Source organism: Saccopteryx bilineata, chromosome 2 (genome assembly GCF_036850765.1).
Source record: "Saccopteryx bilineata isolate mSacBil1 chromosome 2, mSacBil1_pri_phased_curated, whole genome shotgun sequence".
Classification (NCBI taxonomy): Eukaryota; Metazoa; Chordata; class Mammalia; order Chiroptera; family Emballonuridae; genus Saccopteryx; species Saccopteryx bilineata.
Window position 1 is genome coordinate 277,437,200 of NC_089491.1, and position 26,583 is coordinate 277,463,782.

The following is a 26,583-nucleotide window of genomic DNA, read 5'->3' on the forward strand; positions in this document are numbered from 1 at the left end:
TCCGCTTTTGGACTTCAGAGCCCTCTGTCCTCAGGGGTACAGCCTGTGAACCTTGCAGAGGAACCTGCGCTGGCCGCGCTGGTGCCCTGGGCCCGTGGGAAGCTCTAGGGGTGATGGAGATCCCCTCAGTCCTGCCCCTCCCTGCTGCAGCCAGTGACAGGGCTGGGTGCCTGCCCTACCATCCTTGGGGCCACATGCTACTGTGGACAGCTCTGCTATTTCTGGGTGAGTCGGGGTCCCAGGAGGGACAGAGGAGAAAGGACGGGCCGCTGTGCCACCTTGGTCGGGGCTGAGCTTGGGCAGGTGTTGGGGTGGTGTGGGAAACTTGTTCGAAGAATCAGGCTGATGGAGATTGAACTCTTGACAGTCTGCTGCCCATGGCCAATGATGCCAGTGGCCAAGTTTGGGGGTTGAAAAATGCCTTTTGCCTAATGTCACTGGGCACCCAGGTGTCTCATGCTTTGAGGAAAGTCTGGTGACCTGGGCTTGGAGGACTTGGGTGCTCGGCTGTTTTCCTTCCTTACAAATGTGTGTTTCTCAGGGACCACATCTCTGGGAGGGAGGCTAACATGCTCTGAGACAGGGGAGGAAGCTAGGACATACCAGGGCCAGTGGTCATTCTCTGCACCCCTGAAACCACTTCAGTCACAAAAACTTCTTCCCTTCCTTGGGGGGAAGCACAGAAGAGCCTGGGCGTCCAGGCGCTGCGCTGGAGACACCCCACTTGGACGGTTCTGTAACCACTGTGTGGGACCAGGGAGGTCACGCCTGCTCGCACTGCACACACACAGGGTCCCACCCTAGCCAGGCAGGAAGACAGGGTCCCTCAGCGGTTGGGCCAGGAAGTGCTCGGTGGGAGGAAGAGTCCAGCGCAGGCCACCTAGGGGACCCTGCTGCCAGGATGGTCCCCAAGCCCAGTTCCTGGAGCGGCCACTTCACCGACCTCAGGGCGGCCCCAGAGGAAGACACATAGTGCTGCCCAGGGTCTGTGTGTGGCTACCCTCCCATAGGGACACTCAGGCCTGGCGAGGTGACTGGCTGCTCTGCCTGTCAGCTGGGCAGGACTGTTGGGGAGACATGTGGCATCTTCTTTCATTTGTCCTTTTGCTATGTCACCCAGGACCTGTCCCATCTTGTCTACCCTTATCTGGGCCACCTCACTTAGATCTTCATCGCTCAGTAACTCAGTTCTTACAGCATCTCTGGCCCGGTCTCAGCTGTTTTTGACTCCTCTTCCCTGAATCTGTGCTGTGCATGGAGGTCGTGACATTGTCAGGCCGTGGCTGAGTCACACTGGCCTTCCGGTGCCTCTGCCTCTTTGTGGTGCCTGCTTGCTGAAGCTCCAATTCCACCCTCCCTCCCAACCCTGCCCCCCTGGGCTCGGTGAGTATCCCTGCAGCCCAGCAGTGTCCCTGCTCTTTCTGCTTCTCAGAGGCCACAAGTGGCCTTGTTTAAACATGAAATAAATGCGACGTGCAGGCTCTGTTCTAGGGGTTCAGGGGCGAACAAGACAGCCAGCCTCCCTGACCACCACACTGGCCTCTGTCATGACTGTGTTGAGTGTGAGCACGTGTCGTGTTCAGGATGGTCTGTGGAGGGCAGAAATGGCCGGCCGCTTGTCTCTGCTTCCTCCTCTCTTCTTTGTGTCTCCTCCTCCTCTGTCCCTCTGTCCTTAGCTGCTCACCTCAGCACTGACCCCCTGCCCATCCTGCATGCTCTGGGTTTCAGCTGTCCCTTCTCTGTCAGCTGCCCAACCGGTCATGCCTTCTGCCGAGGACAATTTCACATTTCCACCTGCTGCTGGGACACCTCCAAACTGATTCTCCAGCTCAGAAACAGTCGTATTCAAGGTCCAGCTGACTACCTTCCCCTTCGCCATCCCCACACCTCACCAAGCGGCAGCGCCTCTTAGCTGTCTCCAGTTCTGCCTCTTAAACCCTCGCAGGTCCGAGCCCTCTTCCCCCTCCCTGTCATCACCACAGCATTGGGCTGTCCATCTCCCACCGTGTGATTTCCAGAGCACAGGCAACAGCATCAGCGTGGCCACGGCCCTGCCCAGGCTTATATCCTACCCAGGGGTAGACATAACAGGCAGACACAGAGGTGCAGACGTAAACTGGAAAGGGCTATGAGGCGTGAACAGGGTGGCCCCATAGGCAGGGCTGCTGTAGGGAGACGGGAGGGCAGCCTCCCTGATCAAGACGACCTGGGTTTCCCAAGGAGGCCTCCGGGAAACCAAGGTCTTAAGCCAGGGGTTGGGGACCTATGGCTCGTGAGCCAGATGTGGCTCTTTTGATGGCTGCATCTGGCTCGCAGACAAATCTTTAATAAAAAAATAATAACGTTAAAAATATAAAATATTCTCATGTATTACAATCCATTCATTTCCTACCTCTCATGTTCATGGTTGCGGGTGGCTGGAGCCAATCACAGCTGTCCTCTGGGACAACACCAAGTTTTTATTGGGATAATGCATAATGTACACGGGTGGTTGTATGGCTCTCATGGAATTACATTTTAAAATATGTGGCGTTCATGGCTCTCTCAGCCAAAAAGGTTCCCGACCCCTGTCTTAAGTGATAAAGACGTCGCCCCTGGAAGACATCGAGGAAGCAGGTTCAGAGTGGTGGGGTCAAACACAGAAAGAAGTCCAAGTTCGTGGCTGGTGTCCCTGGAGCTCAGTGTGTAGGGAGGGAGCTTAGAGTGCAGGTGTGGCCCTGTGAGTGCTGTTCTGTGAGCAAAGGAAGGCCACCCCACGTTCATACGCAGGGGGCGATATTGTCTCATTTCATAGGTTTAAAAGAACTCTCGCTTCTCTGTGGGAAATGGGTTGTGGGGGACACCAAATACCTAGGGGGGCAAGTTGGGAGGTGGCAGGAGGCTGGCAGGGGCTCAGGCTAACATGGCGGTGCTTGTGGGCATCTAAGTTGGTGGCGGCCTCAGAGTCAACAAGACCCAGTGATGTGAAGAGGGTGGGTCTGGGGGGGGAAGAATAGAAGAGATGTCAGCTTCCAGGATGGAGAGACTGGGTACCTGGGGACACCCTGAGCAGGGAGACTGAGAGAGAGATGGACAGACTGGAGGACTTGAGTGGATGGGCAGGACAAAGAGTGGAACAGTGACCAGGAGGAGGCACGGGGGTGGCTTACGTAGACAATTCTGGAGAAATCCAGCTGCGATGGGAGCAGAGAAATGAGTTTGAAATGACAGGAGAGGTTCTCTTTAGGAGAGATCCTGAGTATACTTACGTTGATGGGAAAGGGGCCACTGAGAAGGGGACCCCAGGCACACAGGGATGAGGAGGGGATTGGCCCCCGAGAGAGATGGCGAGGGGACACTGTCCAGTAGGGAGCAAGGGAGGAAGAGGGCAGAGATGCAGGCGGCTGTCGACTTGGCTGGGAAGGTGAGAGGTGTCCTGATGGGACTGGAGAGGACAGGAGAGTAGGGAGTGGGGGAGGCACGCAGGTCCCCCCCAAGAGAGGCAGGGCCTGTGCACCAGAGAAAAGTGTCAGAACGGCAGCTACTGTCCTTGGGAACGTGGTGACCATAAGTCTGCAGAGTCACCAATCTGCCTGCTCAGGAACGCTCAGCTGAACAGGAGCCGGTTGGGGCGCCACCGGGGAATGGAGGTGATTATTTACGGTGCTGAACGACTCTGCTTTCTCTTTCACAGCTCCTGCCACTACCGCCGGGACCCCTGGTAAGTCCTGGCCCCTTCTGCCTCCCCAGCTGCCCTCTCCCTCTGCTCCCAGGTCCTGCCTGCAGGGGCTCGACATCACCAGGTAGAACAGGGAAGGGTCACTGCTCCCTCCCCCCAGGCAGCAGGGCTGGGCAGCCAGGTGCACAGGTGCGTCAGCCCTCTGGTCCCATGCTAGGGACATGGGTACATGGCACAGATATTGTCACAGATAACTCTGCCTTCTCTCTCCATCACCTACCTCTCTGCAAATGCAATTAATTCTACCCTAAAAAGAACCGAGGCAATTTTAGTTTCAGCCATGTGTTGATAAATCCTCTACTTTGCATGTAGCTGAGGGCTTCGGGGTCCTGGACAGGAACAGGAAAGAACCCACAGGCGGCAGCTCAGGGCAGTGAACTGTGCGGGGCGCCTCTTTCTTGAAACCACAAATCACCACTTCCAGGACGGCAGGGTGGGCTCTCCCAGGGGCCTGAACCTGGGGATCCCTGCACTGGACGCTGGCCTTCCTCCCTCTTTCCCTGTCCTTCTGTGCTTGGGAGTGAGGACAGTCTGTTCTAAGCGGTAAAGAAGGATGTGTGGTCGGAACAGAAACCGGGCATCTGGCTGTCGTGCCGATGCCTCCTTCTTCATCCAGCTCTGGAAAGAGGTTTCCTTCTGAGTCCAAGTGCCTCAGTTTATAGGGGCAAAAAATGGGTCCCCACAAGGGATATGTGTGTGTGTGACAGAGAGAGAGAGAGAGAGAGAGAGAGAGAGAGAGAGAGAGAGAGAGAGAGGGAGGAGAGGGGGACCTGCTTAGGGCACCTGGTGCAGTTGCACCTGTCTTTCTAGAGTGAGTGCCCTCCTGTCTCTCCCGAGGGACAGTCATGCTCCCTGCGGAGTAGCAGGCCTGGCCTTCAGTCTCAGACAGTTCTGGGCTGGTTCTACCCCTGGTGTCTGCTACAGGACCACAGGGGCTGCACCGTCTGCGATTGAGGCCCACATGGGTTTCCATTCCCTTATGCTCCTCTCTCTGCACCCCCCAGCACAATTCCCGAAGGCCGTGGTGAGCCTGGAGCCCCCCTGGTTCAACGTGCTCCAGGAAGACAATGTGACTCTGAACTGCCTGGGGGCCCACAGCCCTGGGGACCGCTCCACCCAGTGGTTTCATAATGGGATCATCATCCCGAACCGGGTCCAGCCCAGCTACAGCTTCAAGGCCAGCCTCAGTGACCAGGGCAACTACAGCTGCCAGACAAACCAGACCAACCTCAGCGACCCTGTGTATCTGAATGTGACTGCCGGTCAGTGAAGGAGGCCCTGGGCGGGTCTGGGAAGACAAGGACGTGAAGTCTGACACAGCAGAGGGTTTTAGGGTGGGGGCTGGGGGATGGAGGGCGTGGCTGTGTCCTGGAGCATGGCTGGGAGCTGTTTGAAGCATTTTTCGCCCAGTCATTTCCCTTCTCACCACCCCAGCTTTGCCTCCATATGTGACATCTCTGTCCTGATTGAGCAAGGAGGTGACACAGTCACAAACAGCCACTGGGGGTGTGTGTGGGGGTTAAGCAGAGGGAAGTCCCACTTCACAGAACCCACTCTTCTGGCAGAGGCAGGCGCACAGCTGAGTCCCAGCCTGGCCCTTACCAGCTGCGGAAACACCACGGGTTCCTCGCCTGAGTCTCAGTTTCCCCCCCCTTGCTCAGTGGAAGTGCTGACCCCCCACCAGGTTCAGGTCCTGCCCCCTGCCCTCCATGTACCTTGCAGTGAAAGTTGGGCTTCCACCACCTTTGCATTTCGGGTCCTGACCCAGGCAGGCTCTGCAGATGTCTGCTGACCAGGTGGACGCTCTCACCCTGCTCCTGGCTAATGTAGTTCCCTGTGCAGTGCAGTCATGCTGGGTGCTGTCACCTGGCCCCCTTGCCTTGGCTCATGTCCGGATCTACCTCAAAAGTGGACAGTAGGCCAAGCAGGTGCTCGCCCCCTCAGCCCAGCAGGCCTGGAGGGGAGGAGGTGAAGGGACCCACTGAGATAGCTGAGTCCCCGCCGACAGCCACACCAGGCAATGAACCACCAGCCCATGAGGTGGATGCCCCCTGGAGGACTTGGTGCCCCAGGGCCTCCTGAAGTTCAGGTCCCCTGAGTGTTCCAGCACAAGGACAGCTCACATGTCACATGTGCACAGGGTGTAGGGCTGGCTCTACGTGGGCATTGCCCTTCAATTCATGTGGTGGTGGTGCCCCGTTTCCCAGTAGCAGCAGATCACCCCCCCTGCCCCCGGCATCTGCCCACCCCATGAGCCATCAGCCTTTCAGCTGATCCAGAGTGGGAGCTCTCTTAGCATGACCCTCTGACCCAATCTGTGTGGCCGGATCACCCCTCCCCAGCCCTCAGCCAGCCCCAGGCTCACACTGTCTAAGACCACAGCTGGAAAACCTATTGCAAGCAAACCGGACCCTGGTCCTCCCAACTTGTCCCAATGCCTATGGGGGCAGAGGCCATTGTCCCTCAGGAGCTTCTTCGCAATCAGTCTCTGGGAGTGCAGGCAGCAGCAGGGCAGGGGAAGAACTGGGCCGTGGGGAGCCACAGCCTCAGCCCAGTCTTGACCTCCTGTGTCTCTGCCTCTCCCAGGCCTCCAGCTGGGCCCTTGCTGTGGCTCAGTCTTCCTCAGGAGCCTCAAGCCAGGCCCCCCACCTTCGTCAGGCTGAGGGAGGCAGTGAGAACAGCACCCCAGGGTTCATGAGTTCGCGGGGAGGTGGCCAACACCTGGTGTTTGAGTCCATTGCCTTCCTCAGGAGTGGGTGGTGGTGGGCGCTGCCCCAGGAACCACATGAGAGAGCTGACACCCTGGCCTGCAGCCCAAATAGGGGCTGTGAGCAGAGTGGTCAGCAGGACGTGGGTGTGGCCCTCACACAGGAAGGTGCACCTGTGCCACCCGTACACGGGTCCAGTCCCATTGCCTGATTTAGCAACAGCATGGCCATCCCAGTGCTGACAGGCTGGCTGTCCCTCAGCCACCACCGCCAGGTCCCTGCTGCCCCCTATGCACAGTCTCTGCCCCAGCAGGGCAGACCCAGCCACTGGCTGTCAGACAGCAGGCTGTCCCCACGTTGAGTCAGTGTGGGCTGCCCAGGCACCTCCAGTAGCAGAGAGAAGGCTGGGCCAGCACCCGGCGGGGATGCTGACACCCCAGCCAGGAACTGGCAGCCGTGTCCCTGCCCACAAGCACCACCAGTTCACTAGCCACAATGTCCAGACAAATGGATGACTCAACCACCATCACCCCTCCCTGGCTGCTGGGAAGCCCCAATGGTCACCCACATCACTGAAGGCTTTTGTATCCAAGAAAGAGCAGAACTGGAGAGAGAAGTTGCTATAGAGTGAGCAGGGCTGGGTGAGAGTCAGTCAGGGGCCCTCGGGGGAGAGGGGACAGCCCATCTGTCAAGCAGGCAAGAGGTGAGTGTCCTGAATCACGAGCAGCTTCGTGCTTCCGAGAAGTTCTATTCTGTGAGCTGCCCCAGAACAATCAACATGAGCTGTGGCCACCGGTTCTGGCTGAAGAGAGAAAAGATGAGAGGGTCTCAAGAAGCCAACGGTACTCGTCCACCAGGGACCCTGCCCCAGCTGATGTGGCTGTGCCGAGACCCAGGACAAATGTCCTGTGGTTGAGGATTCTAGCTGGGCTTCAGGGAACACCAGCTGTGAAGATATCCTCTCTCCCGGGGCGTGGAGAGTTGAGCATGGAGAACACACCCCCGGGAACCTCCCCATGGCTGGGCCGACCTCAGGATCCCTGTGTCTCCTCCAGTGAGCCCAGCCACAGGGGGTCGATGAGTGCAAGTTTGTCACTTCTCTACAAGCCTTCCAGGATACTGTACAGCAGGGGTCTCAAACTCAACTCAGCATGTGGGCCGCAGAGCAAGATCACAGCCATTCGGCGGGCCGCACTAGGTCTACAAAAGGCAACTGTTACGCAACACTTTTCTCACTGCAGTTGAAAACCAAAAAAAATCAGTACAACAAGCACAATCGTACATGCAGTTTACTCAGTGTCACAAAACGACCAGAAACTGTAGTTCGCATCACAACTGCTGTTAACTAAGCTAATATCTAGCTAGGATGCTAGAGAAATGAAAAATACAAGTAGGCCCCTAGGCTTACTTAATTTTATCCAAAATATTTTGAACTTCGTGGATTAGTCTGCGGGCCGCACAAAATTGTTCGGCGGGCCGCGAGTTTGAGACCCCTGCTGTACAGGAATCTCCGTCCCAGAAGACTGAGAGACAAACCCTCTCATTTCTCTAAGAAGAACATCTCACGAGGGCCATGAGCATGAAGCCGGATTCTGCCCCACAATCTGCACAAACATAAGTGTCCACGTAAGGAGACCTCAGGTGGCCCCTTGCACAAACTAACCTAGGACAGACACTCCCTGCTGTCCAGGAGGAGCTGTTCCAATGATGTCCATCTTTGTGCAGGGGTTCCCCAGATGGGAACGGGAGGCACAGAGCTGGCTGCTGGCTGCTGGCTGTGGGCAGCGGCTGACAGGTCTAAGCCTGCGCACCTGCCCCAATGGAACCTTTACAAAAGAGTCAGTCCAGGGAACTGGGGAACTGGAACCTCTCCGCCTTCCTTGGGGTGGAGTCCACCAGGTCTCAGCTCTCCAGGAGGGGAAATATGCAATGTGTTCAGCCAAGAAAAGGTAGAACATGGGTGTCTCCCCAGCAGGAGAGGCAGGGTGTTCATTCAGCAGCTCATGTGACACAAGTAGCACAAGCCAGTGCTCTGCCCCCACCCCCGTTTCCTCTGCATTGTCCCCGTGTGGCGGTGGCCCTGAGTTTCCTCTTTGCGGTCACTCTCTCCTGTACCATGGCAGGCTTATCAGCTTGTGTGGGCTTGAACTCGGGTGGCCTCATTCTGATTCACGGCAGGACTGAGGGCTTGACCCACACACGTGTGGCTGTTGTCCTTCTCTGCGCCCCCTTTTGGAGTTCTCTGTTGTTCTCTGCCCAACCTTTCTCTCCAGTTTCAACCCTGCTCCGCCCCAGAACTTTGGAGAAGAGGAGTGCGTGTCTGCGCTCAGGAGTTACATACCCACCTTCAGCTCTTTTCTCCATGCCACAGAAATAGTAAACATTTTGTTCTTCCTCAGTGAAAGGATGAAAATCAGGGGGAAATTACTCAGCAGATTAATGACCCACCCATGACACTGACGCCTTCAGACCAAGACCCCTGCAGGGAGCTTCACAGTCCCTGACATGCATCAGATCAGCTGACATCTGTGGGAAGTCCATGACTTTCTTTTCTTTTCTTTTTTTTTTTTTTATTCATTTTAGAAAGGAGAGAGAGAGAGGAGAGAGAGAGAGAGAAGGGGGGAGGAGCAGGAAGCATCAACTCCCATATGTGCCTTGACCAGGCAAGCCCAGGGTTTCGAACCGGCGACCTCAGCATTTCCAGGTCGACGCTTTATCCACTGCGCCGCCACAGGTCAGGCCGGGAAGTCCATGACTTTCAACTATCCCCAAGGCCATGTGTCTCCTAGTCAGACTGGACCCCTCTCCTGCCCCAGGGGGGTCCTCCCTGTAGAAGCCTGTCGGGTAGGATAGGGCTGCAGCTACCTTCCCCCAGGACAGGAAAGAGAAGACAAGCACACCATGAGCACCCGCACCACGTGCGGGGAACTATTGTAGGTGTGCAATATCTCAGGTCCTTCTTCACAGATGAGGAAAACCAAGGTCCGGAAGTTAAATGACTTGTCCCAGATGACAGAGCTCACAGATGAGGTTAGCCAGAGAGAGACGAGGATGTCTGATTCCAAACTGTCATTCTTCCTCCCGCACATCATGTGCCCGCCCCATCCTCCCTCTCCATCCTGCCAGGATGGTCTGGGTCTCAGAGGTGAGTCAAGACCTTCTGGGTCCTGTGTCCTTTTGTGTCTTTCAGACTGGCTGCTGCTCCAGACCCCGAGCCTGGTGTTCCAGGAGGGGGAGCCCATCGTGCTGAGATGCCACCGCTGGAGGAACCAGCCTCTGCGAAGGGTCATATTCTATCAGGATAAAAAAAACAAGCGTTTATTTCATACATACGACGTGAATTCCAACTTTTCAATCCCACAAGCAAACACCAGTCACAGTGGCAAGTACCACTGCACAGGTCACGGGAACAATTTGCTATACACATCACAGCCTGTGAGCATCACTGTCCGAGGTGGGCACCCTGTCCAGGTGGACGAAGGGGAGATGAGGGAATGACAGATAGGACTAAGGTCACATGGGCCTCCATGGGGATCTGAGAGGTGTCACGGCAGCGGAACTGGCCACTAGGGCACAGAGGACAGATAAGGGGCCCTTGCTAAGTATTGGCCAGTGGGCAGGAGTATGGGTGGAACCTTGGAAGCCTCAGCTTCCAGGTGAAGACAGCCTATGGCTAGGACGGCAGTGGAGTGGACCTCCCTCATGGGTGCAGGGGCTCCCTAAGCTTCTGGACATTCCTGAGAACTGAGGTTCTCGTGTCCTGCCCATCACTCTCCAGGGCATGCCTGTGCTGGACAGCTCACTGCTGTTCTGGATGCAGTGGTGGTGCCTCCGCTATGGGGGGCTTCCGGTCCCCGCCTGCTACCCAGGAGGTCTAAAGGGAACCCTTTCATCTGAGGTGCACCTTAGATTAGTGGACACACCTGGGGATAGGGAGACCCAAGTCCAGCCATGGAAACCTTGAGCAGGTGAGGTTGGGGAAGGAAGTGAGTACGGTCCCTGTGAGTGGCCCCGGGGCCCCAGCACTGGGGGCAGGAGAGGCAGGGAGCATAGAGCCCATCCTGAGGTCTGTCTTCCCCAGCATCCAGCTCGAGCCTTCTGGGTGACACCTTCCTGGTGACAGTCATTGTGGCCGTGGTCGCCGGCATTGCTGCAGTGGCCGGTGTGGCTGTCCTGGTGGTCTGGGTCTGCCTCAAGCGAAACCGGAGTTCAGGTTTGTGGCTTTTCTTGGTTTCTTTTGGGATCGGCTCTGACTTGGCCAAGGTGCTAAGACGTCTCCAGAACACTGATCTCTGGGCAGAAGCGTCTCTTGCGTTCAGACCTAGCCCCGCCTTTTAGTTATTTGCTCATTCGTTAGCTCACTCATTCAACAAGACTTGGACAGACCTGCTTACACATGGAGCCCCATTCTGGACACGATGGACAATACCCGGCCCGAGAAGCCCAGTCTGCACCCTCAGGGTGCTCGCAGGACTGTAGGCAGGGGGACGAAGTGCAAACGGGTCATTACGATCAGGATAAGAATAATGGCAGAGATGTTAACAGGCCATGACAGGGGACAGGAGAGCCCAGGGAACCCGCACAGGGTGGGGTGTTAGAGATGCTTTCATGGGAGGCACAGGTCAGGAGCTGTGTGGCCTTGCCTGAGTTCCCCACCGTCTCTGTGCCTCAGTTTATTCATCTGGAAAAGAGGACACTAACCGAGGCCGCCTCCCAGGGCTGGCAGGAGGCTGAAGCTCTTACAGCCGTGGCCAGTGCCCAGTACTAGGCAGCCAGGGAGAGTGGCAGTTAGCTGGGCGGAGAGGGCTGGTGCACATTCCAGGTGTGGGCCATGGAGAGCAGGACCAACACGTGTGGCTAGGATGGGGCTCGGAGGGATCAAAAGGAGGCAGAAGCCAAGGGAGAGAGGAGGCGGGCAGACAGGTGGACGGGGGCACTGGCCTTGGGCCACCCAGGCAGCCAGCACCGTGCTTGCCACCTCCTGGATGCTCAGTGAACCATGTTCACTAACTGGTCCACTGGGGAACCTCAACTCCGGGGAGCAGCTCCTTCCTCTTTAGTGCTCATTCTTGCCAAGAGCTGAGGGAGAGCCGAGGGAGAAGGCGGAGAGGCACCTAGAAACCTAGGAGCAAATCTTCATGACGACACACGGCACTGAGAAGCTGAGACAGGGAAGGGAGAAAGGGCTCGAAGTTTGCGAGGAGGAGCAAGCACGGCGGGACCTCAGTGATCGAGGCGGAAATACAGGGAGACGAGAGAGACACTGTGAGGGGAGCGTGGTGCTTTTTCCAGGGCAGAGCGAGTCTGTGGGAGGAGAAGCAACGGGACAGTTTCTCTGGGCATCCCAGGAGTCCCCACGGTGAGCCTAGCGACTCGGGTCTCTCTGGACCGGCTCTTTTGCAGTCTGGGAAATCCCTGGGCAGCAGAGGTGAACAGTGGGGAGGGGACAATGCGTTTGTGTGCCAAAGGGTCCTAACCCAGTCCAGTCTCACCCCATAATCTATTCTTTTTTTTTTTTTTTTTTTAGAGAGGAGAGAGAAAGGGAGAGAGAGAGACAGAGAGGGAGAGAGAGAGGAGAAAGAGACAGAGAGAGAAGGTGGGGAGGAGCTGGAAGCATCAACTCCCATATGTGCCTTGACCAGGCAAGCCCAGGGTTTCGAACCAGCGACCTCAGCATTTCCAGGTCAACGCTTTATCCACTGTGCCACCACAGGTCAGGCAAACCCCATAATCTACTAACCTCCTGTGTGCCCCCTCCTAACCCTCCCAGGAGCCCCTGATCATAGGGAAATGGGAGAGACCCTACCTGAGTAACCAGGTGAGTGTAGCCCCCCCTAGGGCTCCTGGTGTCCCACCGGGGGGCTGCCAGGTGAACTTGAGCAAGAAGTGGCTTGTGTGAGTTCAGCAGGGTGCCCAGGAGAGGGAGGAGGGCAGGGGCTCAAATCGCTTGGTCAGTTCTGAGACTAACTCCTGAGCCTAAAGAGGACCTCCCTGGAGATGAGGGGAGGAACACCTGTACCAGGTAGAGAGGTAAAAATTCACCAGTGTTGGAATTTCTGGGCTGAGGAATGCTGGGGGATTTCCAGAGAAGGGAAGGAGATAGTTGGGTCTTTTGGGGGGCCATTGTCAGAGCTGGCACAGGACAGGGGTTAGAAGGTGTAGGACTGAGGCTAATAGGGTTGAGGGGGATAGGATTCTAAGAGGGAGGGAGGAGAGCGGGGACCACCTGGCTTTGTCGAGGAGCCTGTCTCCGTGGGGTGACAGGGTTCAGGTGGTCAGGGGCAGTTTAGAGGAGCATGAGAAGGTTTCTGGGGCTCCGGAGGCATTTGTGGACTTGTGGGCGAAGCTTGGTTCTAAGATTATTGCCCGTGGGCTGGCTCGAGTCCTGTCTCCATCGGGCAGTGGACCTTTAGGAAGTCATTCCCTCCTGTGGATTCAGTCACCTTACTGAGGAAATGAGCCCCTCCAGGTCTGACATTCTGAGAGTACCAGGTGGGACCACAGGAAAGGGCTTCCAGGTGGCCTCCTGACTGTTGTCAGAGCCAGAGCATAGAGGAACCCAGACAGCAAGTCCGGCAGGGCAAGAGACCCTTGGGGACCCGCCTCAGATGGCCGGGGTGTGACTCAGAGCAGAACAACAGATTTGAGGGCTTGAGCAGATGTGCTACCCAGCTGTGCTTCAAGTGAGACCCCAAGACTCTTAGCCAGGCCAACTGGGGATATGGGCTTGAGTCCGCACCGGGGCCAAGCCAGATCTAGAACAAAGCTCGATCACCATGGAGCGGCCACTCTGGGGTTTGGCTCTGTCTCCACTGGTATGAATGTTTGCATGTATGTCACAGCTAGGACTGGGGCTGAGGCTGCTCGAAAAACAGGACTAGGTCCCTGGGAATGTCGAGGGACTGTTAGAAGGAACATTCAGTATGGCGTCTGTTTCAGCATTTGGAGCACAGCAAACAGGGACGCTTTGTCTGGGGGACAAGGAGGGACACTGCCCGCATTGTCCCCTGGGCACACCCCTCCCCTGCTCCTGCAGGCCCTGAGGCAGCTTTCACAGGGAAAGCGAGTTCATTGGCAAACGCAGGAGGGAACTGGCTGTTTTACTGTGGACTGGCTTGCTTGCTAGATTGCTTCTCCCGCCTCGCTCTCATGCCTGCCTTTTGTGTCACGGAATTACCAGATCCCTCAAAGTTTCAACAAGGATGCACTTCAGCGGGCCAAACATGGCCTTGAGTCTCCTGTCCCTGAAGTCCATAGCTGCTGCAAAAATCCAGACTTGACCTCAGTCTGACGCTGAGCCCCAACCTGTCCCCGGGATCTCAGGCCTCAGAAGATGCTGGCTTTGCCTCTAGGAAAACTCAGCCATGCCTGCCTCCCGTAGCCAGAGGGTTGCTATGCTGGGGCCGAGGGTGGGTGCTAGGTGAAGCCATGTGGACTCTGGTCTGCTTTGGCCTCGAGTGGGCAGCCATGGCATGCATAGGCCCTTTCCTGTGGCTGGGCCCTGGCTGACCTGTTCTGTTTGCCCACAGCCAACCTCACTGACACTGAAGAGGCTGCCAAAGTGGAGGTGAGCCACCCAGCCTTTGCCTGCTGCTCTGCCTTCCCGCTCTCCCCTCCTCCTGGCTTTTCCATGGGTCCCATTGCTCCTCTGCTTTCTCTAGGCCGAGAACACAATCACCTACTCCCTTCTCCAGCACCCGGAGGTGGCAGAGGATGAGACGGGGCACTCGGATTACAAGAACGCGTAGAGGAGGGGACGAGAAGCTAGACAGGCCAGCGTCGTGTCTTCTGGCCTGAGTGTCCCCCTGGGAGGGCGAGAGGGTCCTGCAGTTCTGAAGAAGGAGGACTCCTCCAGGGTTGTCTGCATGAATGCCAAGGGTCCCCGCCCTGAAAGCCACGGACAGACAGCGTGGTCCCAAATGACGGTGCTGCACTGACCCCTGAATCTCAGTACTCCTCACCGTGACATGTCTTCTGTCCTATGTCCACTCAGCCAATAAAAGTTGCTTTTGTTAAGAGATTGTAGCAACCTGGGAAATGGTTGTGTTGCAGGTTACATGGGGAAAGTTACATGACTATACATTGTTTCAGAAATGTTGAAACAGGAACACTTGCTCACATGTTCAAGTGGTTGTTTTAGGGTGATGGAATTTGGGGTGCTTTTCCTTTTCCTTCTTTCTCTGTACCGGTCATGTATTACTTTTTTTAAAAAAATAAAACACTATGAAAGAACATTCTCTTTACCTTTCAAAGGCTGTATGGTTGGGAGGGTAGACTGCTCTTGGTAATCTTGGGGAGGTAGAGATGGTAGGAGGTGGGGGAGAGGAAAGATTTGGAGAGGAGGGTGAGTGTCGTCCTCTTAAAACAGAATACTCTTCTTCCAGTGAATATGCCTTCTTGTTTCCATATCTTCTTCCTCTTCCTCCCCTGGCAGATAAAACACTTTGTTCGGCAACAGCAGTTCTTAGGAAGCTGAGCCTCAGAGGAGTCCTCAGTGCATAGTGCTGACTCTTCTGGCCGTGGTTCCCCAGTTACCAGAAGGGCATGACCTCGGAGAAGCCAGGACAGCAGGTTGGAAATGTGACCATGTGACCGACAGCTCCCTTGGGGGTCAGGCCTCGTCTTCTGGGGACCCTGACCCAGCTGCCCTGAGCAACGTTCCTATGGTCAGGATTAATCAGGTTCTTTTCCATGGCTTTCTAGGATATATTTCATATTTCCATAATCAGTTTCTTTCTTTCTTTCTTTCTTTCTTTCTTTCTTTCTTTCTTTCTTTCTTTCTTTTTTTTTAAAGTATTGATTTTAGAGAGAGGAGAGAGAGAGAGAGAAAGAGGGGAAGAGGAGCAGGAAGCATTAACTCCTGGTTGTTTTGAAGTTGCTGTAGTTGCTTCTTGTATGTGCCTTGACCAGGCAAGCTCAGGGTTTTGAACCAGTGACCTTGGCATTCCAGGTCAACGTTTTATCCACTGCGCCACCACAGATCAGGCTCCTGTAGTTCCAAAGGGCTCCCAGCTTCCCCTCAAATTAATTTAGATTTGATAGGTTCTCCTATAAGAACATATGGGCTTGATACCTTTGTTAGGATAAATCTTTGACGGGCATATTTTCACTGTCCTTACTGGTCAGATAGAACTTTTCTATCTCTTTTGGAGTCAATTTTGAACATTTTTACTCATTTCATTGGTATGCAGCTATGCATGGCATTTTCTTCTATTTCTTGGTAATCATTTATGGGTCCATTCTTATGTCCCCCCCCCACACACACACCCAACCTAGCTCTTGGATTTTCTTTAATCAGTTAAGGTGACCTCAGCTAGAAACAACAGGAAATCATGATTCATATTGGCTTAAACAATAAGGAAGTATATTATCTCATGTAAAGAAAAGTACAGAGACAGTGTGTCCTAAGGTTCCCCGAGTGCTGCTCTTGGGTCGTGGCAGGGGAGTGACCGCAATTCTGTGCGTCCACCGCGGTCACCACAAAAGCCTCTCCTGTGTTGTTGGTTTTTGTTTTTTTTTTGTATTTTTCTGAAGCTGGAAACGGGGAGGCAGTCAGACAGACTCCTGCATGCGCCTGACCGGGATCCACTCGGCACACCCACCAGGGGGCGATGCTCTGCCCATCTGGAGCGTCACTCTGTCACGACCAGAGCCATTCTAGCGCCTGGGGCAGAGGCCAAGGAGCCATCCCCAGCAACCGGGCCATCTTTGCTCCAATGGAGCCTCGGCTGCGGGAGGGGAAGAGAGAGAGAGAGAGGAAGGAGAAGGGGAAGGGTGGAGAAGCAGATGGGCGCCTCTCCTGTGTGCCCTGGCCGGGAATCAAACCCGGGACTTCCGCACGCCAGGCCGACGCTCTACCACTGAGCCAACCGGCCAGGGCCATATCTGTTTATTTTAATCAGACTGGCCAAAGGTTTGTTTGTCTGTCTAATCAGTCTTGTCACAGCTTTTCGCTTAACGATCCAGTCTTTGCCTTGTGTTTTTATTTCCTAATATATTCTTTCTTCTATTTTATTTAGATTTACTGTATTACTCATTTATTTCTAAACTTCTGTTTTAAACAAATTCACTAAAGGCTATAACTTTTCCTTTTAATGTGATTTTGGCCACATCCATTAGATTTTTTTTAAAATACAAACTCCTGTGATTGTTTGCTTCTAAATAATCTTTAACTTTAATTTTATTTTCTTCTGAACTCAAGGTGCATTCAGAAAAGTGATTTATTTTATTTCCATCTTTTTTGGTTATTTTCCGCCATTATTACACAGTGGTGTGGCCTGTATGATTTACCTGCGTGATGATATCTTGACATGCATTTGTAAAGACAATGCTTTCTTTTGTCTTTAAATAAAAGGTTATTTTCCATTCTAGTAACACACACATGATGTGAGCTGTGTAACAGAACACAAGGCCGTAACCAGAGCTGGTCCTCGCCTTCCCTCCCTCCCCTCAGGCCTGTTCTCAGAAACCTTGGGTCTCAACAATGGTACCTGTGTCTTCTGTTTGCATACCTCCGTATTTCAAAATAAGACAACATGCTGCTATTTTGACCTTTCAATATGAGACATTGTCCACTGACCTCTGATGGTGAAGACACAGAGGACAGCGGCTGTCACTTCGCGCACACCCACCCCACTTCCCTCGTGCGGTGCTCTGGTCTGGCTTTATCACTGTTTGACAGCTGCTGTTCATCACAGAGACAGTGTCTTTTGATTACATTTCCTTTCCCGAACAAGCTATTTTCCTCCTAGAGATAATGACTGCCTCAGTTTTTGTCTTTTCTTTAGTTTTCTATATGCCTATTTTTAGCTTTTCCCAAAAATGTCAAAAACATTCTGCAGCAGCTTATCACTATCTCCCATGAAGTCAAATGACCAAGCAGTTGTTCCCTTTCTGTTTCTTTTTTCTTTTTTTAAATTTCAGCAGCAAGAAGCCCCTCTTGGGACTCCCTGCCCTTTGACACTAACTTGGATTGTTCCATCTCTCAGCACCCGGCAAGCTGCTGCCTGAGACTTCCCTTCATCTCTGCCTTTTGCAGGAATTAAATCCTCGTTTCCCTGAGTCATATGTCATCCAGGGTGTTGGTTGACTTCCCTGCGTGGTGGAAGTGTGTGTGCCTGGAGTCCTGAGGAAGGGGCATGGTGGCAGGGCAGACCCATTGTTGCCTACCTCTTGTCCACTTGACTCAGCTGCGTTCACCTGTGCCTGCTGTCCAGTTCAGTTTCTCCCGAGAATTAAACCATGCTGGGAACACCTGTGCCGCCCCCCCCGCCAAAGGGTGGGAGAAAGGTCTTAAGGGTCTGACTTCCCAGCTTGGTTCTTACTTTCAAAACCTTTCCTGCCAGGCAGTGGTGCAGTGGATAAAGCATCAGACTGGGATGCAGAGGACCCAGGTTTGAAACCCTGTGGTGGCCAGCTTGAGCATGGGCTTATCTGTTTGAGCAAGGCTCACCAGTTTGAGCTCAAGGTCGCTGGTTTGTGCAAGGGGTAACTCGCTCTGCTGTAGCTCCCTGGTCAAGGCACATGTGAGAGAGCAATCAATGAACAACTAAGGAGCCACAACGAAGAATTGATGCTTCTCATCTCTCTCCCTTCCTGTCTGTCTATCCCTATCAGTCCCTCTCTCTGACTCTCTCTGTTTCTGTCAAACAACCAAACAAACAAAATACCTTTCCTGACCCACCTCTTGCAGTGTACCCACTTCCTCTGATCCGAGCCTCCCCTGGGACCTTCCACCAGCAGTCCTTTCTTTAGGGAAATAAACTCAATTCCCTGTAACTTAATTTTCTGTGACAACATGGCCCAGATTTGTGGTCATCCCAAGGTCCCTGTGTGGAGAGTAAACCACATGTTGTTGTTCAGTGGTTGGATACTAGAGGGACACTTTTATCTCTTAACCTGTTTCTCCTAATCAGACTCATCAACTATTTGATTGCTCTCTTCAGAAAATTAGCTTTGGTTTTTCTGGTCGAGCCTTCTCTTTTCTTTGCCTTCTATTTTGTACATTGTACTCTCTTCTGTGTTCCTGATTAACAGCCCCTTTCTTATTTCTGATACTTCTGCATTTTTAATACCAAGAACTATGTTTAGACTTAAAGTCACCTAAGATATTTTTTTCTCACAAGACTTGTCTCTGTTCACTGCATTCCTTCTGTGTCTACTGGACTCAAATATTCCTTGTTTCTCCTCTTTCATTTTTGAAGAAAGCATGATTTCATCAGAGTGTTTAAATTAGGATACTCTGGCCAGGTGGCTTAGTGGATAAAGCGTCATCAGATGTGCCAGAGGTTGTGGATTCTATTCCCCGGTCGGGGCCCATACGAGAAGCAGCCAATGAGTACACAACTAAATGGAACAAGTTGATGCTTCTCTCTCTCTCTCTCAAATCCATGAAAAAAATAAATTATACAGGAATTTATATCAAGAAAGGTTACTTAAGACTTCTCATCAAACAACCTGAAACATACCTTTCTACAACTTTTAGTCAAATTAATCCATTAATCCTCATATTTAATAGATCATGCTTTGCTTAACACTGGCTGAGTAGCTCAGTTGGTTAGAGTATTGTCCTGATACACCAAGGTTATGGGTTTGATCCCCGGTCAGGGCAAATAAGAGAATTAACCAATGAGGGCATGAATAAGTGGAACAACAGATCGACGTTTCCTTCTTTCTTTTCTTTCCTCTCTCTCTCTAAAATCAACTAAAAAAAAAAAAAGAATCTCTTTGCCTAGCACTGGACTCCAAAGGAAAACTTCTCTAAGTTCTAAAAGTTTTATAGTTTCATGTTTTATTGATATATTTAAGCCCAGGATCCATTTTGAGTGTGTTTGTTTCTAAATGAGTTATGGCACGTGGGAGTGATGGGCCTGGAGGTCCATCTCAACTCATTTCGCTGGGTTGGCCAGGCTGGTCTTCCTCTTCTGGGGCTCTGATGTCAGGGGGGCTGCAGGGCTCACTGGCTCGCTGGCACTCCGCCGCCCTTCCTCAACCAGCCCTGGGTCCGAGGCCACCTGCACAGACACACGCCCAGATAATGGAAACTTGACTGTAGATGCTTATTTTAGACAGAAAGAGCCGCCCTCCCAGGGCAGCTAACACATCTGCCCTGACCTGTGGTTGTGCACAGCTGAAGGGTCAGGCTGGCCCCCTGCAGGGAGAGGCACAGCCCCACCACCGCCACTGAAGAGCCACCGACAAAGGGCAGACATTCGGAGGAGGCAGGGACAGAGGTTCCCAGGTGACCTCCTGGAGCTGGAGGAGATGCTGTGGCCTCTGAGCTGCCCCTCATCCTGGATCTCCTCGGGTTTCTCACGCTACCCGACGCCTCCGGTCTCCAGTCCCCTCCGGGTCAGGGCCTCAGGCCTGAGTCTGAGCCTGGCTCCCAGCTGGGGCCTCAGAAAACTAGGTCTTTTTCCACTCTGCCTTCCCAGGAGACTCTCTCTCCGCCTCACTCAGATTCCCGCTGACACCACAGCTTTCGCACACGGCAGACGGAGCTGAGACATGTGTTCAGGAACTGGTGAGCAGACAGGTGTGGCCTTTGGATGGTCGGAGTCTAGGAGGGACTCAGCTGGTGTCTGAATTGGTGCCATTACTGTCCTCTCCCTCCCCCCACTGTGTCCTGCTGCAATCTCGTCACTAGAAACATGGACGGCGTGGAGCAGGACACTCATCAGTCCTCATGGTGGACTTCTGTGTAGCCTTCAGGCAATGTCCAACCTCTATCTGTAGCTGTTTCACCAGTGAAGGGCATGGCCATGGGTTGTCAGACAGTGACAGGCTAGGGACAGGTGACCCTTGGGATGCAGGGGACCTGCCACCCCCATGGCCAACTCTGAATGACGGAAGCCAATCAGAGTTGAAAACGGGCCCCAGATGTGAGGTGAGGAGACAGTTAGACTTACTTCCTCTTTTCTAATTTGAGAGGTTTCATGTTGAAGAAAATCGGGGTGTTGGAGGCTGCAGAGACCATCCCACCATCACCATGAAGCTGGGCAGTGTTCTCAAGGCCGGGGTTCACTTTCCTCCGACTGTGCTCTGGGCAGCCCGGGTGCTGCTGGGTGAGTCACATGTTTGGACGCTGGTGGGGACAGACGTGTGACCGACTGGGGAGGAGCCAGCTGGAAGGGACATGGACTAACTTGGGTCTCCAAAGAGTGTTTGGGGGGATGTGAGGGGTAGATGCAAGAAAGTTTGTGTCCAGGACTGAATGGCTCTTTGATTGATTGATTGATATTGATTGATTTGAGAGAGAGAGGTTTGTTGTTCCATTTATATATACATTCATGGGTTGCTTCCCATATGTGCCCTGACCGGGGATCAAACCTGCAACCTTGGTGTTTTTGGATGATGCTCTAACCAATTGAGCTACCCAGCCAAGGTTTCCAGTCTTTACTGTCCCCTATTCCTCTCAACCATGATGCCCTCTTTATTGACAATCTCAGTGCTGTTCTTCCTTTGTGCACATAAAGGGCCGCCTGCACTTGCTACCCCATGTCCTCACTGTCAGTCACTCAGTGCTCACAGTCTGCCTGCCACCAGGTCGTGTCCACCCAGGTGGTAACAGCTCCATCAATGGGCCTTCACACACTTTTTAGTTCCTACCCTGCGGACTTGGCTGCTGGTGGTCACTCATTCCCGCCGACGTTCTCTGCTCCCCCAGCCCCCATGTGTCATGTCTCTGTCCTCCATCTACCTCTCTTGGTCCCTTTGGTGGCTTCCCCACTCTTCCCCTTGAAGCCTTTGTCTGCTGTGTTGCTTCCTTGCCTCCCTACCGTTATTTCTTCACACACTACCCCCAGCGAGCTTACTTGTTGCTATTGTGTTTGTTGCTGCAAATGTGTCACTGAGTCCTAAATCACGTCTCCAACCCAATGGCAGCATTCAAGGCTCACACGCAAACACCCAGCCCCACACAAGGCGTACCCGCCTGCCCCTGTCCCAGGCGTCACAGAACCATGTGGCCAGAGCTGAACTCATCTGTCCTCTCCCTGCCTCTCTACATCCCATCTCTCACCCAGACTCCCAGCCATGGGTGTGGGGACAAACCAGACACCCCTCTGCTCGTGCTGTGCAGACAACCAGTGATCCATTTGGACAGAGTATATCTCCTGCTTTCCCCTTGGAGCTGGCCTTCCCACCCCGCCCGCCCCCGGAATGTAAGGAATGCCATTCTGGGACAAACCCTCATCATTCTGACTTGGGCCAGCGCAGTGACTTCCTAGCTGAGCCCCCTGTCCCAGACTTGTGTCTTTGAAATGAGTTCTGCAGCCAGCCAGCCCACGCTCTGTCCTCTCCTGGTGTGAAGCCTCCCTTCCCCCAAGCCAGCCCTACTCTTATGTAACCTTGGCAGCTTCAATGCTCCCCTGAGCCCAGCAGGTGACGCCCAGTTAACCCCAGCCGCTCAGACTTATGCATTCTCATGGCAGACTCTCACCTGTCCCCCAGTTTTTGCTCACACTGCTCCCTCTGCCGAAACGAGGGCCCCGTGGCCTCGCTCACCTCTCGTTCACACACTCTCGGCATCCCTAAACCCTCAGCCTAGGTGGCACTTTCACCAGGAAGCGTTTCCTTAACCCCTGCACTGCTTCGATGGCTGCCTGGTGCCCCTGTCCCATTGTTCTCTTCCCCGGGCAGCGATGACATGTCCATGGGACTCGTGCTGGGCAGCTAAACTGAGATTATTGGTAGGTGGGACGAGGCCTTTTATTTTGCTCTTTTCACCTCATCCTATCTGTGAATTCTCAGCACCCACATTGTCCCTGCACAGTAACATCACTGAATTGTGTTCCTGAATGCACAGAGGCAGGGCTGGGTGACCCCTGTGTGGCCTGAATGCAGATGTGCAATCGGAACCCCTGGCTTCCACCTCCTCTCCTATTGACTGTGTCACTTTGAAAAAGCCACTTTCTTATATCTCTGGAGTTGGTTTTCTTATTCACAAAATGAGAATAAGGAGACCTACCACATAGAGGGTTTTGTTGTTTTGCTTTTTTTTTTTTTTTTTGAGTGAAAGTGCCGCTAGATCAACCAGATTTTGTGTTAAAAAAGGAGAAGAGGTTGAACCCCACTGAGTGACAATGGAGGAACTGAGAAGGGGTGGCCGGGTGTGGGCGGGTGCTGGGAGGGGATCTGAGGCCAGCACCTGTGGCCAGTGTGCCCAGAATTAGGAAGTAAGGAGGGGCTTGGCTAGAGGAAGTGGTGAGCTCAAAGGAGTCTATGGGGCCTTTGGGAGGGGAAAGGATGGAAGGGAGAGGACAGGGAAGTCATGGAGTGAAGGACAAGTACTTGGCCAGGGGACTAGAAGGGATGGTGAGGACTCAGAGCATTGTGGAGATGAAAGAAATGAAATTAACTTGCCTAGGTCAACCGCTGAGCTCAGAGGTAGGCGGAGGAGATTTGGTGAGGAATCCACACTCTCAACCCAGAAGCAAAGAAGGATTTGCTCCACAGTAACCAGGACGGGGAGTAGAGGGTCAGGGTATGGAAGGACACGGCAAGGGACAGGGGCCACCAGGGTAGAGGTGGCTGGAGGAGGAAGGCCTGGAAAAGGAGCAAAGGAAGAGGCCCAGTGAGGTGCTGAGAGGGAGGGGGGAGGAAGGCAAGGATGAGGAGCAAGCATTTGGGGACAATGAAAATATGAGAGAAAGTCCCTGAGGAAGGTCTGAGGACTGAGGTAGATCATCTCTGGACAGTGAAGTCAAACAAACAAACAAACAAACAAACAAAAAACCCCACTGATTTTGGACTCAGACATACCTGACTGTCTAGTTCCATTCCTAACCCCTTTTAAACTTTGGGCAAGTTAATCGAGTTTTCTAAGCCGGTTTCTTAAAGATTTATAAACTGGGGTGAAGGCTCACACCTTGGAAATCTCGTGACGGTGAAGTGAGAGATGGTGTGGTGGAGCCTCACCTGTCCAGCACACGACAGACACCGGTGAAGGCTAAAACTGACCATTTCCTCCTTCCTGTCCTGGGTCCGCTGGCTCTGGGGTCACCGATGATTTGGCCTCGGGTTTCCTGTGCCTGCAGCCGCTGGATGTCATGCTGGTGAGCCTACCACCCCGCCTTTCTCTTATGCCTCTTCCCCAAACCGCAGTCCTTTCACTGAACGAATCACATCAAAGACCCTTTGAGAGACCCACGTGGGTCTGTTGGGAAAAAAGTCTCGGCGTTTTCTTATTCCCACTCTAAAAATGGGGATCCCCCCAGGGGGAGGAGGAGGAACCGTTCTTGGGGACGTTTTCCTGTCCTCTTTCTCCAAGTCACAGAGTCTGTTTCTGGTTCTTCTCGGACCACGCCCTCCTCAGCCGCCCGCCCTGCGACCCTGCAGTGCGAAGGACCCGTCAGCACCCCGGACAGCGACTGCCACGTGGAGGAGGGCCCGACCAGCTCCAGGGAAGTTGACTTTCAGCCCCAGGGCTACACTTTCAGCAAACCCTTCCATCTGATTGTGTCCTACGGTGAGGTTCTGCGAAGGACTGAGGGAGTGCAGGCTGCTCTTCCCTCACTCCCCAAACCTCCCCTCTCAGCTCACGGCCCCTCCCCTCAAAAAAGCACCCCCAGGAAAATGGCCATAGATGGCATCCCCCCTTTCCCACCTTCATCCCACAGGCCAAGGTGTCCTCAGTCCTAGGCTTTAGAGAGGTTGTTGGGGTGAGAGTTACCTGGACCTTTGGAGAACGTTTAGGGGCCTGTTGTGGGCTGTACTGGGGGCGGGGTTCCTGCAGAAGGTTGAGGGTGACACTCAGCTCTTGCTTTGGGTCACAGACTGGCTGATCCTCCAAGGCCCAGCCATTCCCATATTCGAAGGGGACCCACTGGTTCTGCGCTGCCAGGCTTGGCAGGACTGGCCGCTGACCCAGGTCACCTTCTATCGAGATGGCTCAGCTCTGGGTCCCCCCGGAGCTAACAGGGAGTTCTCCATCGCCACGGTGCGCAAGGCGGACAGTGGGCATTACCACTGCAGTGCTATCTTCCAGAGCCCTGGTCCTGGGAGCCCAGAAATGGCATCCTCCATGGCGGTCACAGTTCGAGGTGAGCCCTCGAGGCGTTGCCATTGTAGCAGAGTGGGGAGACAGAGAGACAGACATCTTTTGGTGGAGGGGCAGGGTCAGTGCAGGCCTGCAGGGCCTTTCAGGTCACTCAGAGACCCTCAGAGTCCAGGTGTTTCCAGCCCCTGTTGCCATGCATCCAGTGTCCGCCAGTGGGCATCTATTGTCAGACCACCCATCGCTGGGTCTCTTCTAGTCCTGTCCACGTGAAGACAGAGAGGACTTGAGAGGTTCAAATGGAACTTTCCTGAGATGGCTTGTTCCTGAGGGACAGTGACCACGGGAGGCCTGAGCCCTCGTTCTCGCCCGTCTCTCCCCCAGAACTGTTTCCAGCCCCTGTGCTGAGAGCCACACCCTCAGTTGAGCCCCGAGCGGGCAGCGTGTTGACCCTGAGCTGCCAGACAAAGCTGCCCCTGCACAGGTCCACTGCCCGCCTCCTCTTCTCCTTCTACAAGGATGGCCGGGTCATGCGTGGCCGGGGCCTGTCCCCAGAGCTGCAGGTCTCCATGGCTTCAGAGGCCCACTCTGGGACCTACTGGTGCGAGGCTGCCACCGAGGACAACCAGGTTTGGAAACAGAGCTCCAAGCTGGAGGTCAGAGTGCAGGGTGAGTTGGTGTGTCTGTGCATGGAGTGGGGGTGGGGTGGGGGTGGGAGAGGGAGCAGGACGATCGACCCCTGAGCTGGGGTTCAGTGTGAGCAGGTTCACAAAGGACACAGAGGAGTCAGGAACAAGAAGCCTGGGTCCCTGGGACAGCAAGAGCATAGATAGGGACTGCTCCCTCAGACCACGGTGACACCTTGCCCAACCAGGGCCGGAGCCAGCTTGGCAGCTGCAGCCACAAGCCTTATGCTCCCAACACAATCTGGGCACTTGTAGGAATGTGGCCCCCAGATGAGGATGAGGTGTCTGCAGACCATGTTCATTGGGGGAACCCCCATTAGGAAGGTTTGTCCTGACCCTCAGTTCGCCCAGAGGAGGTGTCCAGGGTAACGAGGGCACCTGAAACCATCTCATTAGAAAAATAATAAAAGGGACAGGGGAGGGTCATCCGGAAGAGGCGGCCTCCACACACTGGTGGCTGCCCAGGTGAGGAACTACAAAGGAGGCAGACACAGTGAGGAGCTGACCGATGTCACGCAGGCAGGTACCACCCTGTGTGCAGGGAGCAGAGGAGGGACTCTCGTGTCCATAGCGCTGTAGTGACCACACCTCACCACGAAAGGTTTTCCAGCCGAGGTTCAGATTTGCATCAGGAGGGACACAAGGGTCCTCAAGTCTCTGCTGCTCTGGACCCCAGGGCCACCGTCAGAGGACAGGGCTGACTGACCAGGAAAGGGAGGGGCCAGAGCCAGGCGTAACCAGTTTGTATGTGTCTCCTGCCCCCTCCCCCCAGATCCCTCTAGCCCTGCCATACTGCCCACCTTGAACCCCCCTCCTCCAAAATCAGCGGCTCCAGGAACACCGGCTGTGAAGCCTCAGGGACCTCTGCCTCCCCCATCTGGCCCTGCCTCGGAGGGTCCAGGCCTCCCCTCTCCTGTGCAGGCGCCCAACCCCCACCTGCACCACCAGATGGGCCTTCTCCTCAAACAAATGCAGGATGTGAGAGTTCTCCTTGGCCACCTGATCATGGAGCTGAGGGACTTGTCCGGCCACTTGAAGCTGGAGACCAGGAAGGCTCCTGCCAAACGCGTGTGAATGGTTCGCCCACCATGTTGCTCAGATACCCCAATAAACCGAGCCCTCCCTGTCTCCCCTCTTTCTGTCTCACACTCACGCACAAACTTCTCCAGGTTCTTTGGAGTCCCGTTAGAGAGACTGGTGCAGGTATGGAGCTGAGCTATATACTCCTGCGTTCTCTCCTAGCGTGACAACGTCACCCTCTCCAGACCGGGAGCTGCCTGCTGCTGCCCAGATAGCATCTGGTGATCGGAGAGAAGCCATGAGATGGCTTCAGGGCAAAGTCTTGACCGGGGCAATCCCCTGCCCACCCAGGGGAAACTTGGAAATGTCTGGAGACATTTGACTTGCCGTTTTGGGGGAGGGTGTTGCAAAACATCCTATAACACACAGGACCGCCCCACAAACAAAGGACTCTCT

The 26,583-nt window shown here is 54.2% G+C and overlaps 1 protein-coding gene across 6 annotated transcripts; it reads left to right on the forward strand.

The window, feature by feature from the left end:
* Nucleotides 1-26,225, forward strand: FCRLA (Fc receptor like A). Of its 6 annotated transcripts, XM_066260992.1 has the most exons (8): nucleotides 1-225; nucleotides 3,674-3,700; nucleotides 4,723-4,980; nucleotides 9,617-9,880; nucleotides 10,508-10,639; nucleotides 11,954-12,139; nucleotides 13,956-13,993; nucleotides 14,088-14,660. In XM_066260992.1, the coding sequence occupies exons 1-8, from the start codon at nucleotides 114-116 to the stop codon at nucleotides 14,172-14,174; spliced, it is 1,104 nt and encodes a 367-aa protein (XP_066117089.1). In that variant the 5' UTR covers nucleotides 1-113; the 3' UTR covers nucleotides 14,175-14,660. The 6 variants fall into 6 exon arrangements, with proteins under 6 accessions (XP_066117089.1, XP_066117093.1, XP_066117090.1 ...); XM_066260996.1 differs by lacking the exon at nucleotides 11,954-12,139; XM_066260993.1 differs by lacking the exons at nucleotides 1-225; nucleotides 3,674-3,700; nucleotides 4,723-4,980; ... (3 more) ...; nucleotides 13,956-13,993; nucleotides 14,088-14,660 and adding exons at nucleotides 20,357-20,489; nucleotides 23,463-23,480; nucleotides 23,741-23,893; ... (1 more) ...; nucleotides 24,806-25,090; nucleotides 25,880-26,225.
* Nucleotides 26,226-26,583: the final 358 nt, after the last annotated feature.